The sequence below is a fragment of the Macaca nemestrina genome, chromosome 9 (genome assembly GCF_043159975.1).
Source record: "Macaca nemestrina isolate mMacNem1 chromosome 9, mMacNem.hap1, whole genome shotgun sequence".
NCBI classification, from domain to species: Eukaryota; Metazoa; Chordata; class Mammalia; order Primates; family Cercopithecidae; genus Macaca; species Macaca nemestrina.
This window is the reverse complement of record NC_092133.1, coordinates 124,561,998-124,586,578: the sequence shown is the minus strand read 5'-3', so window position 1 is coordinate 124,586,578 and position 24,581 is coordinate 124,561,998. Positions and strand designations below refer to the sequence as shown.

The window sequence follows — 24,581 nt, the reverse complement described above, 5'->3', positions numbered from 1 at the left end:
GGAAAAGCATTAATGGACAATTTCATCAGTTTGATGTATAGAGATGCTCTCTATCACTTAGCTTAATATGAATATGTGGCTCTATACAACAGTGTGTTTCTTTTTTCTTAGTTGTGTGACTTACTGCCATCAAAAATCCCATTATACAAATGTGTATAATGAGAAAGGCTGCAACATAGTTTAGTGAAATTATGATGAAAGATGTTTAGCAAAACTTTGACCAAATATATAATCAAAAATAGTTAATTTGCATAGCTAGTCTACAAAGTACCTAGGATCTCATGAACTGAAGATCCAGAAAGTTCTTGCAAATGGAATTTTTTTAATAGAAAAGCCAAAGGGCTTTCATATGAAAGAGCAGTTGGTTGTTCTACTGCCACATCTTCAGAAACTGAAAAAGAAATACAAAAACAAAAAGCCTTAAGAAATTTATGACCCTCAACATGTTGAAAAATTAAATTACTTCAAATCACATAAGTAATGAAATATCTCTTAAATATTCAAGGATAACTTGGGTTGCAAGGTCTAAACCACCAAAAAGATTTTACTCTAGATTTCTAGAATTAAAATTATCTATTTTTTTTCAAGTAGTTAAGGAGTGATGTTTAGTTTCTATGTTAAAGGGTTTGCGACATTTATGAATATTCCTGTGTTCTTATGATTCTTTGGTCTTGTAAGGTCTGTTATATATATATTAGCCTTATTGTGAGGAGAAATGTATGTTAAATTATAGACTTTGCTGAGCTAAATTCCCCCACTCCCGAACTACATTATAATGTACACATGATGTCACGGTTAATGTTCAACATACCCTCAAATACCATTTTGGGAATCAGTGGCTTAGATGACACCAAAGCATTTCCATGTGTAAGTATTTAAAAAGATAGCATTAACATTATATTTTTATTTTCAAGGATGTCAAATTTGAAGAGCAATTACAAAGTGGACAAGAACTTGACAATAAAAATCTTTAAAGTTACATTTCAAATGAAATACTATAATTTTAAAGAAGAAAATATTATTAACAGCATTGGTTTTTGTTAAAATAAAAACTTTACCCACATTAAATTTAACATAATTTAATTGAGGAAGGAAAGATTCATGAATTGGGCAGCACTCAGAACCAGGAGCAGTTCAGAGAGCTCCACCCAGTAACATGGGCAGGCAGTACTTGTAGACAGAAAAAAGAAGTGACATACACAAACAGCTTGATTGCTTAGAGCTCAGCATTTGCCTTATTTGAGCATGGTGTGATAAGGCGTTTGCTTTATATGGACATGGTCTAATCATTTGTGCTGAAGTTTGGCTGCTGTGATTGACACTCAGCTATGAGAGTATACTCTTAGTTAATTGCAGGTTGTTTACATAATAAGTTAGGTTGCTGTTTGTTATGTAGGGATTCAGAGTACTAAGGTACTAAGTATGGAGGAAGCTTTAAGCCAAATTTAATTTAATCTGATAGTTTCAAAAGCAGTTATTATTTTCACTAAAATGAGATTTTAAAATCTAAATTGAAAAAAGTGTTTATTTTGGAAAAACATTTATTTTACAGAACTTGCTCCTCTTGTAAGGGTCCAAGGTCAGTTACATAATGAATATTAAGGTGCCATGAAAAAAAAAATAAAGTGTGACACATGTAGAAAATGTTATATTATTATTATAATGCTAACCACTTGGTAGATGTTAAAATTTTATAGTAAGAATAGTTATTTAAATATAAATAACTGTCTAAATTGGTTTTGTATTATTTGTATAGCTTCCTCTGTCATTTAACACCTATTAGTGACTATGTGATCAGTAAAAAAAGCTAAGAAGCCTAGTAAAAGAGAAAGTGAAAGTAAAAATTTGAATCATTTGGACCTTTTAAACCAGTCAAGAATTAGACTCTTTGACTGTTTGGACATCATTTAACCAATGGTCTTTCTGTGGGCCTATGGATGAGTTACTTAAATTTTGTGGTTCTCGTTTATTCAAATGTAAAATAAGAATTTTAGATTCTAAATGTTCTCTATGGACCCATTTAGTATTAAAATTATAGATTTAAAAAAATATGTTGTAAGACTGGCCACAACTAATAGCTATTATACAGATATGTAACATATATGATATACATGTATATCAGATATATAACATATACATGTATATCTTATATGTGTATATATGTTTTAATTTATATATTTTATATGAATTATATATTATGTATTATTAAATATAATTCTGTATAATATAAATTAAAACATATGCACACACATATGTATGTATGTGTGTATATATATTTTAATTCATCTAACAAATGACATTGATATTACTCCAGATAGAAAGTGATGCTTGATAAATAACTGAAGATTGAAGGAAAGGACTTGGAAATGAAGGCATAAGTTGGGGAATGGTAAAAGGAGGATGGTCACGACAAAACTGTATAAATGTAGGTAGAAGTCGAATTGGAATTCAGGAACTAGGCTGTGTAAGGAAGAGAAAGACACGGTTTCAAAGCAAAAGGATGCAGGATTTGTCGGCAGTTTAGATAGTGTGAAATATTAACGTAATCAGTGTCTTTGGCACATATTTGTTTTTTCGATAGTTTTATGTTATGTAAAACAGGTGGGATATGGCATGGCACCAAGTGTAACACCAACAGTTTTAGTTGAAAGGAGAAGTTTCATTTTTCCTTAAAATACATTGAGAGCTTATAATGTGCTAGTTACTGTGCTAGATGCTGTGTTTGCAGCCCTTGTGTCCTTCAGTGTCCCTCCTGGAGGTTGTCCTTAAAGTCTCATAGGGAAGACAAACACTAAACGCACAAATACTTACGTGATTATAAACTATGAGAAGTTTGTAAAAATAAAAAGAAAATAAACCTCACCTTGAGTGGTCAAGGAAGGCTTCTCTGAGGAAGTAACATCTAACCTGGAACTTCAGATAGAATTTCTAATTCACAGTAACTAATGGGTGGGCATATGGGACACTGAGCTAAAACAAAAGACAAATGTGGGTTAGTTAAGGTTTAAGTAGGGTTTAAATCTATCATTTTTTTTTATTTCTGCTTTAGGTCTGCATCAGTGTTAAGCTGCTACATAGAAACATAAAAATAGCGGTAAAAATGGGATTTGGTGTCTCCTTTTACAAAGAGAATGAAAGGCTTATGATTTTTGTAAAAATACTCGTATATTAAAAATAATAAATTAGAGTTCAACTCTTTTCTTTAAAAATACTTTTAATGGTATGGAAGATAAAAAATTTAGTCTGTTGATGGGAAAAAATAACATTTAATAATTTTAAAACTATGCTTCCTAAATAAGAATTTAATTTTGGCATGTGTGAACCTATTGATTGGACAGTATTACATTATATTCTGTTAAAATCTTATTATACCTTATTAGGTCATTTTAAAATAATAATAACATTTACTGAAAATTTTAATCAATAACTCTGAACCGTCTTCACCTTTTTCTTGAGTATCAACTGGACCTTTTTAAATTAAATCCTTTGTAACCTTTAGTCAAATAGGTTCCATATAATTTTTAGGATTGGAAAAACTGAAACTGATTTGTCCTCATTCAAATAATATATGAGATGCGAAGTGGGTTACAGGGTATATGGGTTCTCTGAGGGTATTTTAAAATAGCATATGAGTGTGCAGAGTTTCAAGTAGCAAACTAATTTCAAGATGATCAACATTTATTCTTCTTAAAATTCACTTAGACAGGTTTCAGGAAGGCATTGTTATGTATTGGAGGCAAAAACAGAAATGTGACCCAATTTTGGCCTTTTTTTTTTTTTTTTTTGTACGCCTAAAAACACACAGAGGAAAATGGAACTGAAATGAACTTTGTGGTTTGTGAATCCTTTAAAAACCGCAAAAAGCAAATTAATCTCATATGACTTGAATACTTAGAGATGATATGTGTGATGATATGTGTAATGTAAGACATTTGTTTACATTTCAAATAAAGATCAGCTCCCCACATCCTCCCTCCTTCTCCCTCTCAATGTGTGGATTCTCTTTCACTCAGTAAGATTAGCAGAAAGAATTCTATGTAAGTAAAAAAACATGTCTGAGGTTTTGAATGACCCAATTTCTTAAACCTTTTTTGATTTCTGTTTTAATATTGTTATTATTTACTCTCTGCCCTCAACACAGCAGAGGCCTTGATGGGAAAAGATTTTGTGGGCAAGCGACAGGTGGGTGGTCGAATCTGGAAGACACTAACAAATGAGACTCCTTCCTTCAGAAGAGTATAAAATGAGACATTTTATTAGGGGAAGGGAGGCTGAGTTGATTTAACCATTCCAATGTGCAGATATATTAGAAGACAATTAAGGGATCATAATGCTTCCAAAAATGAAATATTTCAACCATGCAGCACCATCCAACTGTGCTGTTTGGAGATAATTCTCCATGGATTTCTTCTGTTTGGCACAGTTCAGCCTTTGAGCAAAGGGCATATTTAAATGGTCTTTACCTTGAGACATTTGCTTACATTCCAGAGTAAAAATAAGCTCTCCTTGCCACCTCTCTTTCTCTGGAGGGGAGAATGGGCAGACTTGCCAGCAGCCTATTCCAGCTACAGTCTCCTCATTTTGGATTCCTCTCCTATGGGTGTGACTGTGTCACATGCAGGTAAACATCCAGGCCTCCTCATGTTGCCCTGTGGAAATGGAAGGTACTTCTCTGGCTGTTGCTTTTTCCCGTCTTTTCTGTAATATATATATATAAATAAAATAGTGGCAGATTAACTCATTAGCTTCCAAGTAGGGTAAAATCTCAGGCCCTTCATTCTTTCTGCCTTAAACTGCACAAGGACTGGCAAACCCAATGGGAACCAGGCATGGGACATTAATTGAAAAAAGTAGGTGATACAGTTTGGCTCTGTGTCCCCACCTAAATCTCATGTTGATTTTTAATCCCCAGTGTTGGGAGTGGGACTGGTGGGAGGTGATTGGATCATGGGGGTGGGATTTCCCCTTACTGTTCTCATGATAATGAGGGAATTCTCATGAGATCTGGTTATTTAAAAGTGTGTCACACTTTCCCCCTTTCCCCTTCATTCTCTTCCTCCTACTCCAGCCATGTAGGAAATTCTGGCTTCCCTTTGCCTTCTGCCATGGTTGTAAGTTTCCTGAGGCCTCCCAAGGCATGCTTCCTGTACAGCCTGTGGAACTGTGAATTGATGAAACCTCTTTTCTTTATAGATTACCCAGTCTCAGTTCTTTACAGTAATGTGAAAATGAACTAATACAGTAGGTGAGGTTTAAAATAATGAATGGCAACGGACAACCTTGATGTGGGTGCATAATAGGGTAGACTAGTGTCTACAGCAGCTGAGGAGCAATGTCTTCTTGTGAGATACCCTACTTTTAAAATATTGGCAACCAGTCTGACTCAAGAACACTGATGGAGTTAAGCTAAACTGTTATGGACTGAGTTCAGCCCAAGGGCCACCATTTAGTCTTCTCTGTCGTAAATGGTGAGATAGTCAGGATGGGGATGAATTTATTTCTTCCTGGTAATTATGGGATCACTTGGCACAATGCCTAAGTAGGCACTCATTTTTCTTTTTTGAATCAAAAATTCTCAGCAAGCTATAAGCCAGACGTTAGCTAAGAAGAAATACAATGTAATGCCAAAAGATCAACATAAATTTTGTCATGATTTTGTTTCCCAAAATAAGAACATAGATTTGGTAGACATCATATTTTTCGGTCAGTAATCCTCTTACAGTTCTTGACTACTTATCTATCCCAGCATTTTATTTTGTCTCTACTGTTGCCACAATGTTATTATTATTATCCATTCCTGCGCCCAGTTTCTCACACAGTTTTAATATGGCACTTATGGCTTTTGTTTTATGATAAATGGTTTTCATATGTCTACTATAGTAATTGAAAAACTCCAATTATTCTGCAGTCTTGTGTATGTGATAAGTCAGCCACAGAGTTAGAGTCATAAAATTTGTCAGGCCAAATCTGAGTTTTATTTCATAGAGATTGGTTTCAGGGTTATGTAAACAATTGCAAAGATGATTTAAAAAACAATATAAATTGTATCCAGCAAATATTTCCCTCAGTATTGACCTAAAAAGTTTGCAGTTCTAAGGTGACTTTCTAAAAATTCCCAAGAATTGTAGGTTATGTGGTTAAATATTAGATAGTTGTCTGGATGTGTTTATAAGAGTTTACTTAACACCTTAGTCAGGTGTTAAAATGGGCTAAAAGAGAGCTTCATGTAATGCCTTTCATTCTGTTTGTGCATTTTTAATTATTGGAAAATCCAGTGAAAAATATGTGGGTGTCATTAAGAAGTATAAGAAAGAGTGTAAATATTTTTCCTCTAGGAAATTATAAGTGGATAGCCAGAGAAGATTGTTCATAGCCAAATTGAAGAATAGATTGAGATTCTTGAGATTACTATATGTAATTTATTGTTATAAAATGCCACACATTAAGTTAGCATTTGAGAAAAAAGTGAAAGTAATAGACACATTGATGACTTACGGCAATAGATATAGAATAAATGCTTTGTATTTGTTTATTGAGATATGATTTAAAGGTCAATTTTATCCTGTTTAGGTGAGCAGTTCTATGAATTTCAACAAATGTACAGTTGTCTTTTGGGATTCAGAGGATCAGCTCCAGGACTGCCCCCATATAACTAAATCAGTACATACTCAAGTCCTGCACTGGGAACAAAGTGTTGGCCCTCTGTATACACATCTTTCACAGCCACAAATATTTTTTATTGTGTGTGGTTTAAAATAAGCCACACATAAGTGGACCAAGGCAGTTCAAACTCATGTTGTTTAAGAGTCAACTGTATACAGTTGTGTAAGCAACCGCCACAACCAAAATAGAGTATATCTCCTCCATTCCCCCAAATCTTCCATTTCCTGATATAGTCAATCTCCTCCTTTTATACCCACAGCTTCTGTCAACACAAATCTGATTTCTTTCCTAATTGATAGGGTTTGGCTCTGTGTCCCCATCCAAATCTCACCTTGAATTGTAATAATCACCATGGGTCAAGGGTGGGACCAGGTGAAGATATGAGGGTGGTTTCCTCCATACTATTCTCACAAGATCTGATGGTTTTATAAGGGGTTTCACCCTTTGCTTGGGTCTCATTCTCTCTCCTGTCACCATGTTATCTTCCCCTTCTGTCACGATTGTAAGTTTCTTGAGGCCTCCCCAAACCTACAGAACTGTGAGTCAGTTAAACCTCTTTTCTTTGCAAATTACCCAGTCTCAGACAGTTCTTTATACCAGCATGAGAGTAGTCTAATACACCAATAATTCTAACTTTTCTAAAACGGCATAAAAGCAGTTGATAAATGATACAGGCTTTTGAGTCTGGCTTCTTTCACTTACTATAATGCTTTTGAGGTTCACAGCTGTTGTTGCATACATCACTGTTCCTTTTTGTTGCGGAGTGGTATTCTATTGTATGAATGTACTGCAGTTTGCTTGTCTGCTTACCAGTTGGAAGATATTTGGATTGATTTGAGCTTTTGGAGATTATTAATAAAGCCTTATAAACCTTATTAATGGGTTCTTGTTTAGACATGTCTTCATTTATCTTGAATAAAGAAATACTTACATGTTCATTGCCATGTCATTTGAAAGTGTATGTTTAATTTTATAAGAACCTGCCAAATTAGTTGTATGATTATGGCTGTGCCATTTAGGATTCTCATCAGGAATGCATTGGAGTCCCAGTTGCTACACAGAGAATATGTGCTTTTTATAAATTTTAAACTGGAATTTCTGCCTTAAATATAATGTATCTTTATATAAAATATATTTGAGACAGAAATTCTTGTTTAAAATTTATAAATTTATAATGTATCTGAAAATACATTATAGTTATAAAACATACCAAAAAACTGATATGTTGTATTGGAATTGTGTAATATTTTACAAATACATGATGGCTAAAGGGACAGTAAGCAGCAGGTTGAATTAATTCAGTTTCTCTTATGAGTTAATGGAGCCTAAAACATGTGTTTGTGTGTGAGGACAATCGTTTCCATATCATTTAAAATTTTTGGTCAGTCATTCAGAGTTTCCTAAATATATAGAAGGATGAGTTCAGGAAAGTTGCTAGAGCCTTGTTAATGTTTAAACCTCAAAGTTCCTACATGGTTGGCAAGGCCAGTCTGTCTTTACTTGGAGCAGGTGGCAGCCCATGCAAAGAACAACTTGGATGAGCTGGTTCACTTCATAACATTTCCAAGACGATGATAGTTCCAATATTAGTAGAATTGACCTGTACAGATAAGGCAGGTCATTTAAACTAAACTGGATTTTCAGTTGTCCTTTGAGGCACTCCATAAGGTACTGATGGGACTTAGGAGTAAAATTTGGCTTCCCTAATTTCCAGAATAGCAATACTATCTTACATACAATGTATAATGCTTGTGTTTTGATAATCTTCTATTCATTCTGGGGGAAAAAAAACATCATAAATGAAAGTGACATTTTCATAATAGAGGCATTTGGGTTTATACTTCTTGTGGTCATTTTCTTAGGATTAGTATTTTAGAATAATTTACCAAGCTTTTTTGCAAGACTAAATTAAATATAGGGTTAAAGTAGGGTTAAACTTTAACAGTCATAACTTTTTCCTGAGGTGTGATTATTATCAAAAAGTCTTTTAAAAATGCTTTTCTTAAATATTCAAAAGAGATTGAGACTATCATACAAATGGACAAGTTTGGTATCTCAAATTGTAACTATTGTTCATTAATTCTCAAGAATGCTAACATTTAGGGGTTAGCAAATTGAAGATATTTTGGTAAAAATTATGATTAAGTTGTGTATTAGAGCAAAACCAAACTGTCTTCTGTCTTGGATTGTTTCTGTGTCCTCCCATTGGCTTTGAATGCAGACAGGAACAATATTAAAATACTTCTCATGCAACATCAAGTAAATTCCAAAAGAAAAATGCCTTGTGCAAATCACATTCTCTAGCATGTTACGGCCCTCTCTGGGTTACAGAATTTTGTCTGAAGTTTTCATAGATAGTCAATTATTTAATTTGTGACTATATAAAGACAATAAAAACATCTTGGAACAATTGACTCCGAACACCAGAATGGAGCTATGAATGTGTATATATCCCTAAAGTTGGTTTACAGCTACTTATATTTACAACAACCTCACTCTCTGTGAAGTGGGATGTTAATACCAATTTTCTATGCCTTCTTATTAATAAGGTAATGATAATCATGAGGAGTAAGACCAAGTCAATAGTATTTATTTTTATTTACCCTGGTTTCTTCTTTATCTTGCTGTTTCTTCTAAGCCATTTGTAAGCATATTCTGTGTTGTATTGCAGTGGGATTTGCATGTATCAGTACAGGACATTTATTAGTGATTAATTTGTATTTGTACCTTTTCACCAATTGTTCAGCCAACTCTATTTTTAAAAATAAAACAGAAAATGTTTTTCTGTAGTATGTTCTTTCAAATTCTGTCTGCTAGTTTAGGTTTATGGAAATTAATTGTATGATTTTGTACTAAATATTCTTTACACATTTTTGTTTTCTCTTCCTATAATGTCTTTCATTCATGATGATGGTGGGAAAAAGGATGCATTTTTATGTTTGGAGAGACTCATTGTAAAACAGCAGGACACTTCCTGTATAACACCATTAAATGTTGTTCAAACAATGTTAGGTGGACTATCTTTGCCCACTAGTTCTATGCAGAAAGATTTCCCAAATTAATTAATTTCCTTAGTGACAAATCAGGGAGAAAATCCTGGTAGACCTCAAGAAAGAGTAGAAAGTTGGGGAAAGTGTTATGAGGTTTGAGGTCAGCAATTTGACCTTTTAAAACTTTCTTTCTCAAGGAGAATGTCAACAAATAATGTATGTGGTAACTTTGAATGAAGGATAGAGCTTGAAAAGTAAAACTTCAACTCCCACATATAACATTTGTGAGGAAAATGAAATGAAAACATATGTTCGTATAATGATGGGAAAACATAATGTATTTTTCTAAGTTTGAGTTTGCTAGAAGTTCTTTATTATTAAATTATGCTGGGATTCCTAGTAAGCATGCAATGCATTTGCATAAGTATTAAAATAATTCATCATGATTAATTCTATTACAGTAAATCTCAACCCTAATCACAATCTACCATATACTACAGTGGTTTGTCTATATGTGATATTTCGTATTTTACTAAGTTTTGGTGGAACTGCAGCTCCTGTAGCAGCACAAATGTCATCTGACTTCACTGTGGTTAATGTAGTCCTGAAGGAGATCTAATCACGATTAGCCAATTTAATAAAGTGTTACAGAATCAGTGTCATGTGAGAAACCTTTAAAGCTTTTAAAAATGTATATCCTAGCAAGTAACTCTGGTAAAATTGGGTTTCTAGGAAGATGAAGAGGTTTAACTTGGGAAATAGATGACCCAGGGGGATCAGGGGACAATTATTTGCCTTCAAATACTTAAAGGACCAGAAGAAAACTACACAAATCTAGAACTAATGGCTGAAAGTTGTAGGGCAGTGGATATCAATCTAATATGCTGAAATTTCAAAAATGGAAACTCATCAGAAAGGCAATGAGCTCCATGAGTCTAACAGGCTCAGTGAAGTATGGAGGTTTCTGTTACTAGAATTATTCAAGGCAAGATGACTACTTATGGAGACTACTGCAAAGTAATTTTTTAATGGCACGGAAGGTTATATTTGGGTAAATTCTAAATTCCTCTTCATCCATTCCATAAATTTCCCTTACCACATAAACACATTTCTTCTTCTTCTTCTTTTTTTTCAGATTTATTTATTTATTTATTTATTTATTTATTTATTTAAGATATTGGTGGAGGCTTCAGTGGGAGATGGCTTCACTGGAGATATTGCGATTGATGATCTGTCATTCCTGGACTGCACCCTCTACCCTGGTAAGGGAGAATATTTCACTTTGGAGTTATCTCTAAATCTGTTTACTTGGAAAACTTCCAAGGAAATCAATATTTCATTTCTACAAAATTTCCAACATGACCTTGCTTTTATTCTTTTTCTCAAATCTATTAACTCTGGAAAAGATATTTTTAGATCCTTGCTAGTAATTAGTTTTAAAGTGTCAAACATAGTGAAGCTGTTTGAATCACGTATGTCTATGTCTTACCACATGCAAAGTACTAGAAAATCATGTCTGAATTTAAAATGTGATTCCATTATATTTAAGGAGTTATAATAACCCAACCATTTGCCTTATATTTACATCGTATTGGATACTTTATTAACCTCTCAGTTTACTCTCTGGAAACACTTTAAATATTTCTAAGGATTATTGTCAACCATCTGCTCACTATATTACAGATTTATGTCTATTAAAATGACATAAATGACATATTTTCCAGATTTATGTATCCACTTTCAAACTTTCCCCTGAACTCCAGACTTATATACTAACTACCTACTCAACAGCTTAACCTGGATGTCTAGTAGGCATCTTAAAGATAATAATAGAAAATAACCTAAAATAAACACAACCCAGGCCTCGAATAGTGTTATGAGGAGAAACCCATTCTGGGAAGTACATAGTGATCTAAGAAGACTGGGTATTAAACTAATGGAGTTTGGCACTCAGACTGAGAACTCTTAAAGTGCACGATAAGAGGGAACATGATCTCCTCCCTGGAGTGATCAGAGGCTGGATCCCAACAACATTCTCAATTGCTGAAAACTTAACATCCATCCCCGCTCTGTCATCTTAGCCTCATTGGTCAGCGGAGCACCAGCTCCATCCCAGGCAGAGTCAGTCAGGGGATGGGGCCAATTCCAATATTTTCAGTTGTAGCTATGTGACACAGCTCTGATCCTACCCACCACTCAGCGTCCTAACAGGATCTGTTGGTGTCACCACTCTGTGTTATGATTTTCATAGAACTCTAGAGACAGCCAAATCCTTCTCTTGAAGGCCAGTAAAACAAGAGGCAGAATTGAGCAAATTTACCCTTACCTCTCAAGGCCTAAAAGTGAATTCCTGATTACCAGTTGCCTCTCAATCTTGCCATTCCTGCATACCTCCCTATCTCAGCAAATGACAGTTTATGTCTAGCTGCTTATTCCATATTAACAAATCTGATTTATATTAACAAACTCAGTTTAGAATTCACTCCTCATTGCCCTCACCACTTCCCCCCTTGGTCCAAGCAACCAGTGTCTATGCATGGATTATTGCAATTGCTTTTTAAATGATCTCTCTGCTCCTACCCTTGTGCACTATATTCTGAAAACAGCAGCCTACATGTTCCTTTTCAAACTTAGATGAGATTAGGTCATTCAATTGTCAGAATTCCTATGACTCTATCTCATTCAGAGCAAATCTCAAACTAATGATAGCTTCCAAGGAATAAATGAATAACCCCTTATACCTCTTGAATTCACCTTTCATCAGTGTATATCTCATTCACTTTTCCCTACTACAAAGGCCTCTTAGCTAATTCTTAAGTACTGCAGCCAATTTATGGTGTATTAGTCCATTCTCACACTGCTAATAAAGACATACCCGTGACTGGGTAATTTATAAAGAAAGGTGGTTTAATTGACTCAGTTCTACATGGCTAGGAAGGCCTCACAATCATGGCAGAAGGTGAAGGAAGGAGCAAAGTCACATCTTACATGGTGCAGGCAAAGAGAGTGTGTGCAGGAGAACTCCCCTTTATAAAACCATCAAATCTTGTAAGACTTACTCACTTTCATAAGAACAGTGTAGGGTGATTCAGTTACCTCTCAATGGGTCCTCTCATGACATGTGGGAATTATGGGAGCTATAATTCAAGATGAGATTTGGGTAGGGACACAGCCAAACCGTATCATATGGTTGGGACTTTTCCATCTACTTTTCCCTGTTCCTGGAACAGGTTTCCTACAGATGTCTCTCTTACTCCCTCCCTTACTTCCTTCTGGTCTCTGCCAGAGTTTCTTCAGGGAAACCTCCTCTGAACACACACACACACACACACACACACACACACACACACACACACACACACAGTTTCTTATCTGACATTTTCTATTTATATTCCTGGTGTTATTTTTCTCCATAACACATATCACCCTTATAGTTAAATTTATATTTTCCCCCATATTGATGTTAGTTGCATGAGAGCAGGTGTATTACCTCTTCATTATTTCATCTCCAACACCTACAACAGTATCTGACACATACTAGTACTCAACAAATATTTGTTGGATGGATAAGTAGATAGAGGAATGTCAGTAATTTTAGATGTTTTATGTACTCTTGTTATGTATTTTAGTTTAGTTTTAATATTATTGCTAAAACATTAAATATTTCTATGTGCCAGAGACTATATTATATATCAGTCAGCTTTTGTTGAAAGCCAGGACTCAGTAGCTTATGACTGCATTTATTTCTTGCTCTCAAGCGTGTGGGTTGGCATAGAGAATAAGAGCAAAGACACAGATAGACAGACAGATAGATCCTAATCATAGCTCTATGTAATTTTATGTAGCTCTTAGCTATGTGTCTCTGTTTCATGTGGTCCTATCTCTCTGAGACCCTGGCTAAAAGATCAAATCCCTATTTGACACATTTCATAGAGGATGGGGAAAAAAAGTGTATTTGAAATTTCTATTGGGACATGGTATACATCTCATTGTGTCTGTTCATGTTCATTATCCATTGATCAGAGCCTAACAATGGGGCAGAGAAGTATTTTCCACCTCCAGGGAGCTCAGCAAGGGTAGGAGAGAGAGAAAATCTTACAAGAAAGGGAGGTGGTATGTAGGGACAGTATTACAACTGGTCACTCATGCGTATTTTATCTTACGTAATCTTACAATGTTTAGAGAGTCTAGAAGAGTGCCTGGTCCAACATAGGTGAATAGATGTTGTATATGGAGTAGGATTAATGCCTTTATTATACCAATTTTATAGAGGAAATTGAAAAGGAGATAACCTGCTCAAGGGTACCTAGCTGTAAAGTGGCAGAACACAGTGACTGCCTCTTGGGACCATAGTGTTCACCACTAGTGTTACACTGCTCATCAAATCTGCAAGGAAGAGGCTACAATCTCCAATTTACAAATATGAAACATTAAACTTAAAGAGCGTAAGTAGCCTGGATGAGAATACCAAATTAGGGATTAGATTGTGATTTTACCTAAGCTGGTCTGATTTCAATGGCCAGGGCTTCCCCCACATTGCCCCCAAATCTGAGATTAGAGAGAATCACTGTGACCTCAGAGGCAGAAGAGACCAAAAAGAGAATACAGAAAAGAAACGTGAGTCACCATTGAAACTGTTGTTGCCCTGATTATCCTGCTAAATCCATTCTGTGGCTCACAGTTCCAAGGAGAGGTAAAATAGCTACTAGAGGCACAGACACAGATGTGATATGTCAGTTACAGAGTGTTAGTCCCAATTTGCTGTTTCAAGTTTTGGAAGAAAAATAAAAAACTTTAAAAACTGTATGAACTGTGTGTTTTTTGCATTGGCTTTATAACAAAATAAACTATGGGTCTAAACCACAAGGCTTGTTGAATCCTTAGGTTTGATAAAGGAATTTGATGTAATCTTGCCATAAGATGAAACAAAAATAAAAATTGGGCTCTTCACAAAAAATGTTACTCTTGATGCTTTCCAGTCTTGTTTTTTTTTTTTTTTTTTTCATGGCATCATGTTATGTGAAGTAAGAATCATGCTTGTAACTTCACTTAGGGCATTGATTTCCTTTCAATATTAACTCATTATTTGTTTATAGCATTATTCTTCCTTGGCCAATAAAACAAAGCAAAAATAAATAAAAATTCAAAGTCACATACACACAAACCAAAATGTTGACCTAATCCCCAAAATGTGGATTTCTATCTTACCTACAACTTTTATTTTATAGAAAATGACTGAGCAGTAGATTATTTTACTTTTCTTTGTTACTTCAAAATCAACCTTTTCCCCTCATGCCTTCCTTGTAATTTTAATGAAAGCAGTGTTCTACAGCAACCTGGGCTTGAATTTCCAGTCATCTTTGACATTCTTCTTAAGCTTGTTCGGTTGCAATTTCCACTGACTACAACCGTAAGATATTTCTCAGACCTGCTTTTTTCCATTACTCTGACTCGAGACAGTATTGACTTGAATGAAAAGCATATATTAGACTAAATATGTTATTAATTTTCCCCAGTAGTTTTTATGCCCTTAACTGAGTTTATTTTCACTTTGTCTTAAAACATCATCATTTGCTCTTCCAAGTCTTCTCTCTCATATTCTAAGCTATAGATGTTTCTGATTTAATTTTCAAATCTTTCTCAATTGTGAATTATACCTGCTTTGTTTCAATACTTTTATAATATTGTTAATTTATTTTTCCTACTTTATTAAGATATAATTGGCAAAATGGTATGTTTTGACATGTCTGTATATTATGAAATAGTTACCACAATCAAACTATTAATAATTAACACATCTCTAACCTCATATAGTTACTCATCCTCTGTATGTGTGGTAAGTAAACTTGACTGGGTGTGGTGGCTCACGCATGTAAACCTAGCACTTTGGGAGGCTGAGGCGGGTGGATCACCTAAGGTCGGGAGTTCAACACCAGCCCAGTTGATGTGGTGAAACATGGTCTCTACTAAAAATACAAAAGTTAGCCAGGCATGGTGGCACACACCTGTAATCCCAGCTACTTAGGAGGCTGAAGCAGGAGTATTGCTTGAACCTGGGAAGCGGAGATTGCAGTGGGCCAAGATTGCGCTACTGCACTCCAGCCTGGGCAACAGAGCAAGACTCTCGAAAAAAGAAAAAAAAAAAAGCAGTTAAAATCTACTCTCAGCAAATTTCAAGTGTACAATATCTTACCAGAAGTTACTCTTCTGATAACTGAAAGTTTGTACCATTTTACCAACATATCTCCATTTCCTTCATCTCTCAACCTCTGCTAACTACCTCTCTACTCTCTTCTGAGTTCAACTTTTAGATTCCTTTTACATGTGCAATCATGCAGTATTTGTCTTCTGTGTCTGTCTTATTTCACTTAGTGTAAAGGACATGGCATTATTCTAATTTCATAATGACAGGATTTCTTTTTTTTTTTAAGCTGCATAATGTTCCAATGTACATATATATCACATTTTCTTTATCCATTCATCTATCTCCATACATGTAAATTGTTTCCCTATTGTGGCTCTTGTGAATCAGGCTGCAATGAACATGGGAGTTCATTGGAGTCCAGATATCTCTTTGAAATAGTGATTTTTTATTGCCCCTGGAAATACACCCAGAATTGGAATTGCTGGATCGTGTGGATAGTTACATTTTTAATTTTTGGAACAACCTCCATACTGTTTCTCATAATGGCTATATCAGTTTACATTCCTGCCAACAGGTATGAGTGTTCCCTTTTCTGCACATCTTCACCAACACTGACTATCTTTTAACTTTTGATAATAGACATCCTAACAGATGAGAATTAATATCTCATCGTAATTTTGATTTGCATTTTTCTGATCGTTACTGATAATGAGTACCTTTTCATATGCCTGTTGTCTATGTCTTCTTTGGATAAAAAGTCTATTCAGGTATTTCGCCCCTCTTAAAATTGGATTATTTGTTGTTGTTTTTTGTTTTGTTTGTTTTTGCTGTTGAGTTGTATAAGTTTCTTACGTAGTTTGATATTAGCTCCTTATCTGTTTGGAAATACTTTCTCCCATTGTGATTTTGTACATGATGTAAGATAAGAGCCCAATTTCATTTTGCTTTGCATTTCTTTAACACCGCTTATTGAAGAGATTATTTTTCCCATTGTGTATTCTTGTCATTTTTCTTATAGATTACTTGACTGTATATGTGTAGGCTTATTTCTGTGCTTTCTATTTTGCTCCATTGGTCCATGTTTCTGCTTTTATGCAAGTACCATGCTGTTTTGATTACTATAACATTGTAATATAATTTGAAAGCAGGAAGTATGATGCCATCAGTTTTTTTCTTCTTGTTCAAAATTGCTTTATCTAGTTGAAATCTTTTGTAGTTCTGTATGAATTTTTGTCTTAGAGACAAAGATTTGAGGATCTTAGAGGAAAAGCTTTTAGCTTTTTACCATTGAGTGTGATGTTAACTTTGGGCTTGTACAGAGGTTCACTTTTACCCACATCCTCCCAATACTTGTTAAAAGCTTTAAGACTGTTACTGTATTGAGGAGTATTTCTTCTATTCCTAATTTGTTTGGAGTTTTTATCATGAAAAGATGTTAAATATTGTCAAATGCGTTTTCTACATTTTTTTACCTGATCATAAGATTTTAAGACTTCATTCTGTTAATGTTATGTATCACATTTATTAATTTTCATGTGTTGAAGCACCTTTATGTCCCAGGGATAAATTCCACTTGGTCATGATATATGATTCTTTTACACTGTTGTTGAAATCAGCTTGCTAGTATTTTGCTGAGGATTTTTGCATCTATATTCATCAGTCATATTGGCCTGTAATTTTCTTTCCTTGTAGTCTCCTTTTCTAGCTTGGAATCAGGCTGATCATAAAAAATGAGTTTGAAAGTGTTTCTGCCTCTTCAGTTTTTGGAAGAGTTTGATAAGGATTGGTATGAATTCTTTAAATATTTGGTGGAATTTAGCAATGAATCCATCAGGCCCTCAACTTTTCTTTGGTGGGAGATTTTTGGTTAATTGTTCAGTCTAATTACTCATAATTCCATCTGTTTAGATTTTTTATTTCTCCTTGATTCCATCTTGGTAGGTTGTATGTTTCTAGGAATTTATCCATTTCTTTAATGCTATTCAATTTCTTGGAGCATAATTGTTCATAGCAGTCTTGTATGATCCTTTGTATTTCTGTGGCATCAGTTGTAATGTCTCATTCTGATTTTATTTATTTGGGTCTTCTGTTTTTCTTATACCTAAAGGGTTGTTAATATTATCTTTTCAAAAAATCAATTTTCAGTTTCATTGATCGTTCTATTTTTTTTTCTTATCTTCATTGTAATTATTTTTGCTCTGATCTTTATTAGTTCCTTCTTTCTGTTAACTTGGAGCTTATTCTTTTTCAAGTTCCTTGAGGTATAAAGATACATGTTTTCTTTGAGATTTTTAAATTTCTGTTTTTTTTTTATTTTTTATTTCTTAGGTATTTTGTACCACAAACTTTCCTCTTAGAACTGCTATTGCTGTATCCCATAAGTTTTAGTATGTTGTGTTTCCATTTTCATTTATCTCAGATTTTTTATTTCACTTTGATTTCTTCTTTGACCTATTGGTTTTTAAGGAGTGTGTTGTTTTAATTACCGTGTTTGTGAATTTTCCAACTTTCCCCTGTCTTTAATTTCTAGTTTCATACCATTGTGGCTAGAAAAGGTACTGGATATGATTTCAAACTTCTTTGTTTGTTAATGCTTGTTTTGTGACCTAACATAATATCTATCCTGGAGAATGTTCTGTGTGCTCTTGAGAAGGTGTATTCTGCTGCTGTTGAATGAAATGTTTTGTACATTGTTGTTAGGTCAATTTGCTCTAAAGTATCATTTAAGTTCAATGTTTCTTAATTGATTTTCTGTCTGTATGATCTATCCATTGTTGGAAGTGGGACATTGAAGTCCTTTACTATTATTGTTTTGCTGTCTCTTTCTCCCTTCAGATTTATTAATATTTGCTATATATTTGGGTTCTCTCATGTTGAGTACATATGTATTTACAATTATATCCTCTTGATTAATTGACTGCTATATATTTATATAATGACTTTTTGTCTCCTTTTACCATTTTTGACTTAAAGTATATTTTGTCTTATATAAGTCTGGCTTCTGGTGCTCTTTTTGGGTTTGCATTTGCATAGGATGTGTTTTTCGTTCTTTCACTTTCTGTATATCTGTCTTTAAAGTCAAAGTGAGACTCTTGTAGGCAGCACATTGTTGGATCTTGCTTTTTTTTTCTCTTAATCCATTAAGACATTCTATGTCTTTTGATTGTACAGTGTAATTTACTTACACTTAAAGTAATTCTTAATGGGTAAGGACTTACTATAGCCATTTAAAAAATTCCTTTCTAGCTGTTTCATAGATCTTTTGTTTCCTTCTTTCTCTCTTGCTATCTTCCATTGTGATGTGATAATTTTCTGTAGTGGTAGGCTTTGATTGCTTTCTCTTTACCTTTTGTGTATTTACTATAGGTTTTTGCTATGTGTTTAACATAAGGCTTACAAAAGCCAGCTTATAGTTATAGCAATTCATTTTAAGCTGATAAAAACTTAATTTTAATTCCATACAAAAACCCTACACGTTTTCCTACCCCAACATTTATGTTTTTGATTTCACAGTTTACATCTTTTTACATTTATAATATTTAATAACTCTAAATTCAGAATACAGAATACACACTAGTACTGTAATGTTAATATGTAAATCACTTATAACTCTAAATGCTAAAAGATAAATGTTAAAAATAACTATAACTTCAGTAATTTGTTAATGGATATGCAATATATAAAGAAATTCTTATTTTTAATCTAATCCATTAGATGAAATTAACTACATTTCCAGGGATGGCAGGAACTTAGCCATGTAATACATTTCTGTGGTTCTTTGCATAACTGTACAATGATGCTATTACCTGAGGAGACAATTGTGAGGAATGATGATAGAGTTAAAGAGATTTCCTTATATCTTGAATCAGATCTTTAGATTAGATTAGGAATTACTCTGAGACATTTATATTAAAAAGTGTGTATCTCAAAAGAAGTATTTGCTTTTCATTGTTCTTTCTGTCCTTCATTAGAAAGGCCAGAAGTATATTTTCTTTAGCTGAACACACATGGCAAGAATTTTCTTTCTTGCACTAAGGATTAATGGTGAGATAACTGGTTTATGTAGAAAACTGAAACATTGACTACATCACAAAATACTGTCTGCAAATTAAAAAATAATTTATGTGCTTTTTATTCTCTTTTAAAATTTCAGATTTCAGCATGCACATTAGAATTGTTAGTTACTAAAATGATTAGTTATTAGAATGTAAGTATTATATGAATATCCATGTTTAAGGTATTATTAGTACTTTATTTTCTCCAGGATAACTGTTACTAAAGCAGTGGCACATTGTACAACTGATGATGCCTTAAAATTGATAAAATATGATGACTATTTTAAGGATGCTTAACATAATTTTTATGATGTTCTCCCCTACCCCTCACACATTGAATGTGTTGTTTTGTTGTTGTCGTTGAACTGAGTTGATTACATTTTTGGCATTCCTCTCTCATAAGCCTCAATGTCTCACCAGCTTTATTTACAAATGGTGTTCAAGTCTTTATTTTGCAGAGATGAATGTTTGTTTCAGTATGAATCAAAAAGCAAGGGGAACAGTGTAAATACTGTTGGCTTTACTTTTAAGATATCATTTGCAGCTTTTCATCTTCTAATATGCTGTCTGGTATATTCATTATATTTGTCTCAGAATAATAAATTACGTGAAAGCACTGTGTTGTGAAATATGCCTTTCTTTTGTACTTTCTAAAGGAGGTATAGACTCAGAAGAAAATACCAAATTATTGGAAAGTTTTGCAGTTTAAGATTTCAGGACAAAAATAAAGAAATTTGAGACTTGGTGATTGCAATCTTAAATATTTTGGTTTTAGCTTCTTTGGTGTCATCTGTAAAGTGATTTGGCAGATACATAGGAAAGAAAAAATTGGCCAAAGTCTGTGATATGTTCAATTAGCAGTTTTATTGTGTTCCTAGAAAATAAAATTGGACAAATTTTTCACTTAACCTATTATAAGTTAAAACTTTTACATTGTTTTACATTCTCTCTTAATTGAGAGAAATGCTAAATATTAAACATGGAGAAAGTTGTCTAAATGGTTAGTTTTCAGCTTACAAATTTTCCATCTGCTACTTCAGTCATTTGTAGTCACATTCAAATATAGTAGAATACCTGTAAAGATGGAAAATGTCATTGAATCTTTGTTATAAAGCAAAAGTATTCCAAAAATTATTGATTGGCTACCAGAGTCAGAAAAAAAAATTGCATAGTTTGTGGCAAACAGCTATAGCACAGTTGTTATAATCGTATCCAAAGAATGGCTATGCTTTCATAAAACCTTTTCTCCTAGAAAGTAGATCTAACACAGACACTTCAATACAATCATACTACACATAATTCTTTCAGCTTATGGATATAACTCTAAGTTATTGTACTAAGTGAAATAGAAGAAAGGTATGATATTCCCCAAAAGCTATAGATATTTAAAAATTTTAAATTTTCTAAAGAGACTATTTAAGCTTCAAGTATGCTTTTAGATTTTTACAGTAAATATATTTCTTCACTCTAAAAGTCACAGGGAAAACATACATTGTTACCTACAGATAGACATAAAGTACAAGGATTCATATTGGTTAAGCAATTCAGGGATAGTATGGCTAAAGTTGGTAACAATTTATCAAGGACTAGGGATGTTAAAATGTTGATTTTATTTGCTTAACTATCAATGCGGGAATGACTGTTGGGGAGTGGGGGAGTCTAGTATAAAACAAGTTGGAAAATCTGTTTCACCAGAGAGGTTATATTATTAGTGTAGCCTGAAGTTTATCATATTTGTTACAGTGAATTCACAGAGTGAGGACTTAGAACATTGAGTCCCTCTGGAGCCTGAGACATCTACTTATGAAATCTTCCACATGACAGATGTGCAGGTAGTTTGGTTCCCCTGTGGCTCAGGGATGTGGAAGAAGATCAGATCAAACCAGACTAATCTCTACTTCTTAGTGAGTGCAAACTTGAGTCATAGGCATTTCATCTTTTCAATTTTTGTTTCATCTGCAAAGCTTTTAGTGTTCTTTGTTTACAGAGACTTAAATCTATCATTGCTACCGACTTTAGCCTTATTCTAAGCAATTATAGGTCAACAAAACCCTAAAAGCTTTGCAACAAGTTGAATATTTGCCCTACCCCACAATTCGTATATTGAAACCTTAATCCCCAATGAGACGGTATTTGGAAGTGGGGCCTTTGAGAGGTAATTTGGAGTAGATTAGGTCATGAGGATGGGGTTCTCCTGATGGGATTAGTACTCCTATAAAAAGAGAATGAGACAGGAGCTCTTGCGCACTCTCTCTCTCGCTCTCTCTCTCTTTTTCCATATACTGCATAGTCATTTCTAGCATCACCTGAGTTAAGAGTGTGATACTTTAGAAAATACTCTTCTAATTACTTGCAAAGTTAAATGACTTGACCTCATGTACCTTAGAGGAAAGTCTAAACAATGTGTGAGGACCAGAGAGTCTGTCAGGAATCTTACAGTCCTTGTCATGCCTTGGTCACACTTGAAGAATTGGCCTGACCATGTTTCTGGATTCTGTTTTACTTCCACATCACAGAATCTGTGAAATCAGCTGCAACTCCATCTTCCCAGTTACAACCACCACCAATTGCAAAGTTCAGCTTCAGAAGGAGAAACACTTTTCTCAGTTAGCCCTTTTAGTGCTCTTCTCTTCAATGCAAGACATTGGACTTATTTAGTTTGTAAAATTTCCTCATTCTGGTGGAGTAATAAATAAGGAAGTAATGAGAATAGGACTAAGAATTATAAACTTTTACAATGTTTTCGCTTAGAGTAGTTATTCTTTTACTTATTCTCTGAAACCTTTTTAAGATAAAAATGAATTGTCTCTACTTTTCCTCGGTATGAACTCATTGGTCTCTCTTTCAAGTCATCCAACTTATGTCCATGATTTCTCTCTAAGGGTTATTTTCCACTTAAGTTGAAATCAGGACTAACGATGCAGTTCAGACTGCTGGTTTTGCTGAGCACAGTGGCTCATGCCTGTAATTCCAGGACTTTGGGAGGCCAAGGCGAGTGGATCACCTGAGGTCAGGAGTTTGAGACCAGCCTAGCCAACATGGTGAAACCCCGTCTCTACTGAAAATACAAAAAATTAGATGGCCATGGGGGTAGGCGCCTGTAATCCCAGCTACTCAGGAAGCTGAGGCACAAGAATCACTTGAACTGGGAGGCAGAAGTTGCAGTGATCCGAGATCGCGCCACTGCATTCCAGCCTGGGCAACAGTGAGTCAGTCTCTCTCTCTCTCTCTCTCTCTCTCTCTCTCTCTCTCTCTCTCTCTCACACACACACACACACACACACACCAAACAGACTACTGGTTTTAGTAGTATGGAAGACCAGATAACCTAAAAACTGTAACACTATTTATTCCTAGAAATGTCAAATATAACATAACATGCATTGATTTAAATGTCAAGCTGAGCTTAAAAAGGAGAAATCTCCAGGTGAGAGAAAAAAAGAGAGGGTACTGAGAAATAGAATGGAAAGATAAAGCCAGTGCCAGAGTTAGGGAGTAAGAGCATATGGGATGGACAAGGCGGAGAAAAATGGGAGAGGAGAGCCAGAAGTGAGTCAATTGCAAAACAACCACAATTAGGCTGATGACTCACTTCTCAACAGCAAGAACAGAAGTCAGAGGACAGATATAATTTTCAGAGTTCTGAAAGCTATTAATTGTTAGCCTAAAGCAAAGCAAAACTTTTTCAGGAAAGAGGTTTAAGATGGCATTCAAAGGATAACACACACACACATATACACACACACACACACAAATATTATTTCACTGCAGCAGATTCTGCAGTTCAGACAAATGAACTATGTAAATGTGAATCTCAGAAACAAAATGAGCTAAACCAGGGATGTGATGAAAAATGGCAAACACATGGATAAACCTAAATATACAAATGGATGGCAAGTACATAACGCAACTAGAATGGTTATATACTGCTGGGAAGTATAGAATTACTTCAGAAACCAGTTTGGCATTATCTCCTAAAGCTGAAATTGTACATACCCTGTGACCAAGCAATTCCATTTCTAGATACATAAGGAGAAATGTACAAAATGAGAAAACAATACCTTAGAAGAATCAACCCCAAAATCATTAATGGTAGAATGGCTAACTACATTTTCATATAATAAAATATTAGCATTCAGAATTACTGAATTATAATATACACATTAACATTAATGAATTAAAGTACTATCTTGAGGAAAATACCACATTGCATTGGTTAAAATCTCTAATGGTTATAATCTCTGTTAATGATACAGAGAAAACTTCCATTCATCTAAAGTTCAAAACCCAAATACCATTTCATTTAAAAAGGACCTGCCTAATGTTTACTATATTATGTCACTATTATTAGAATTTAAAAATGTTTGACTGGGTACATTAACTCATGCAAAATACCAAAGTGGCCCTTTAAAAATATGTATTTAAAATTATATCTTTTTAAATTTTATCTTTTATTTATTTTATTATATTTTAAGTTCTGGGATACATGTGCAGAACGTGCAGGTTTTTTACATAGGTATACATGTGCCATGGTGGTTTGCTGCACCCACCAACCTGTCATCTAGGTTTTAAGCCCTGCATGTATTAGGTATTTGTCCTAATGCTATCCCTCCCCTTGCCCTCCACCCACCACAGGCTCCGGTGTGTAATGTTCCCCTCCCTGTGTCCATGTGTTCTTATTGTTCAACTCCCACTGTGAGTGAGAACATGCGGTGTTTGGTTTTCTGT

General features: G+C 34.3%; 1 protein-coding gene across 4 annotated transcripts in view; it reads left to right on the top strand.

Moving 5' to 3' along the window:
• Positions 1-24,581, top strand: part of LOC105488276 (MAM and LDL receptor class A domain containing 1) — a 1,027,522-nt gene that overhangs the window by 501,479 nt on the left and 501,462 nt on the right. For all 4 annotated transcript variants that reach the window (XM_071070418.1, XM_071070419.1, XM_071070417.1 and 1 more), the window contains one exon: positions 10,828-10,915. In XM_071070418.1, the coding sequence (XP_070926519.1) occupies positions 10,828-10,915 (88 nt within the window). The remainder of the gene's footprint in view (positions 1-10,827; positions 10,916-24,581) is intronic.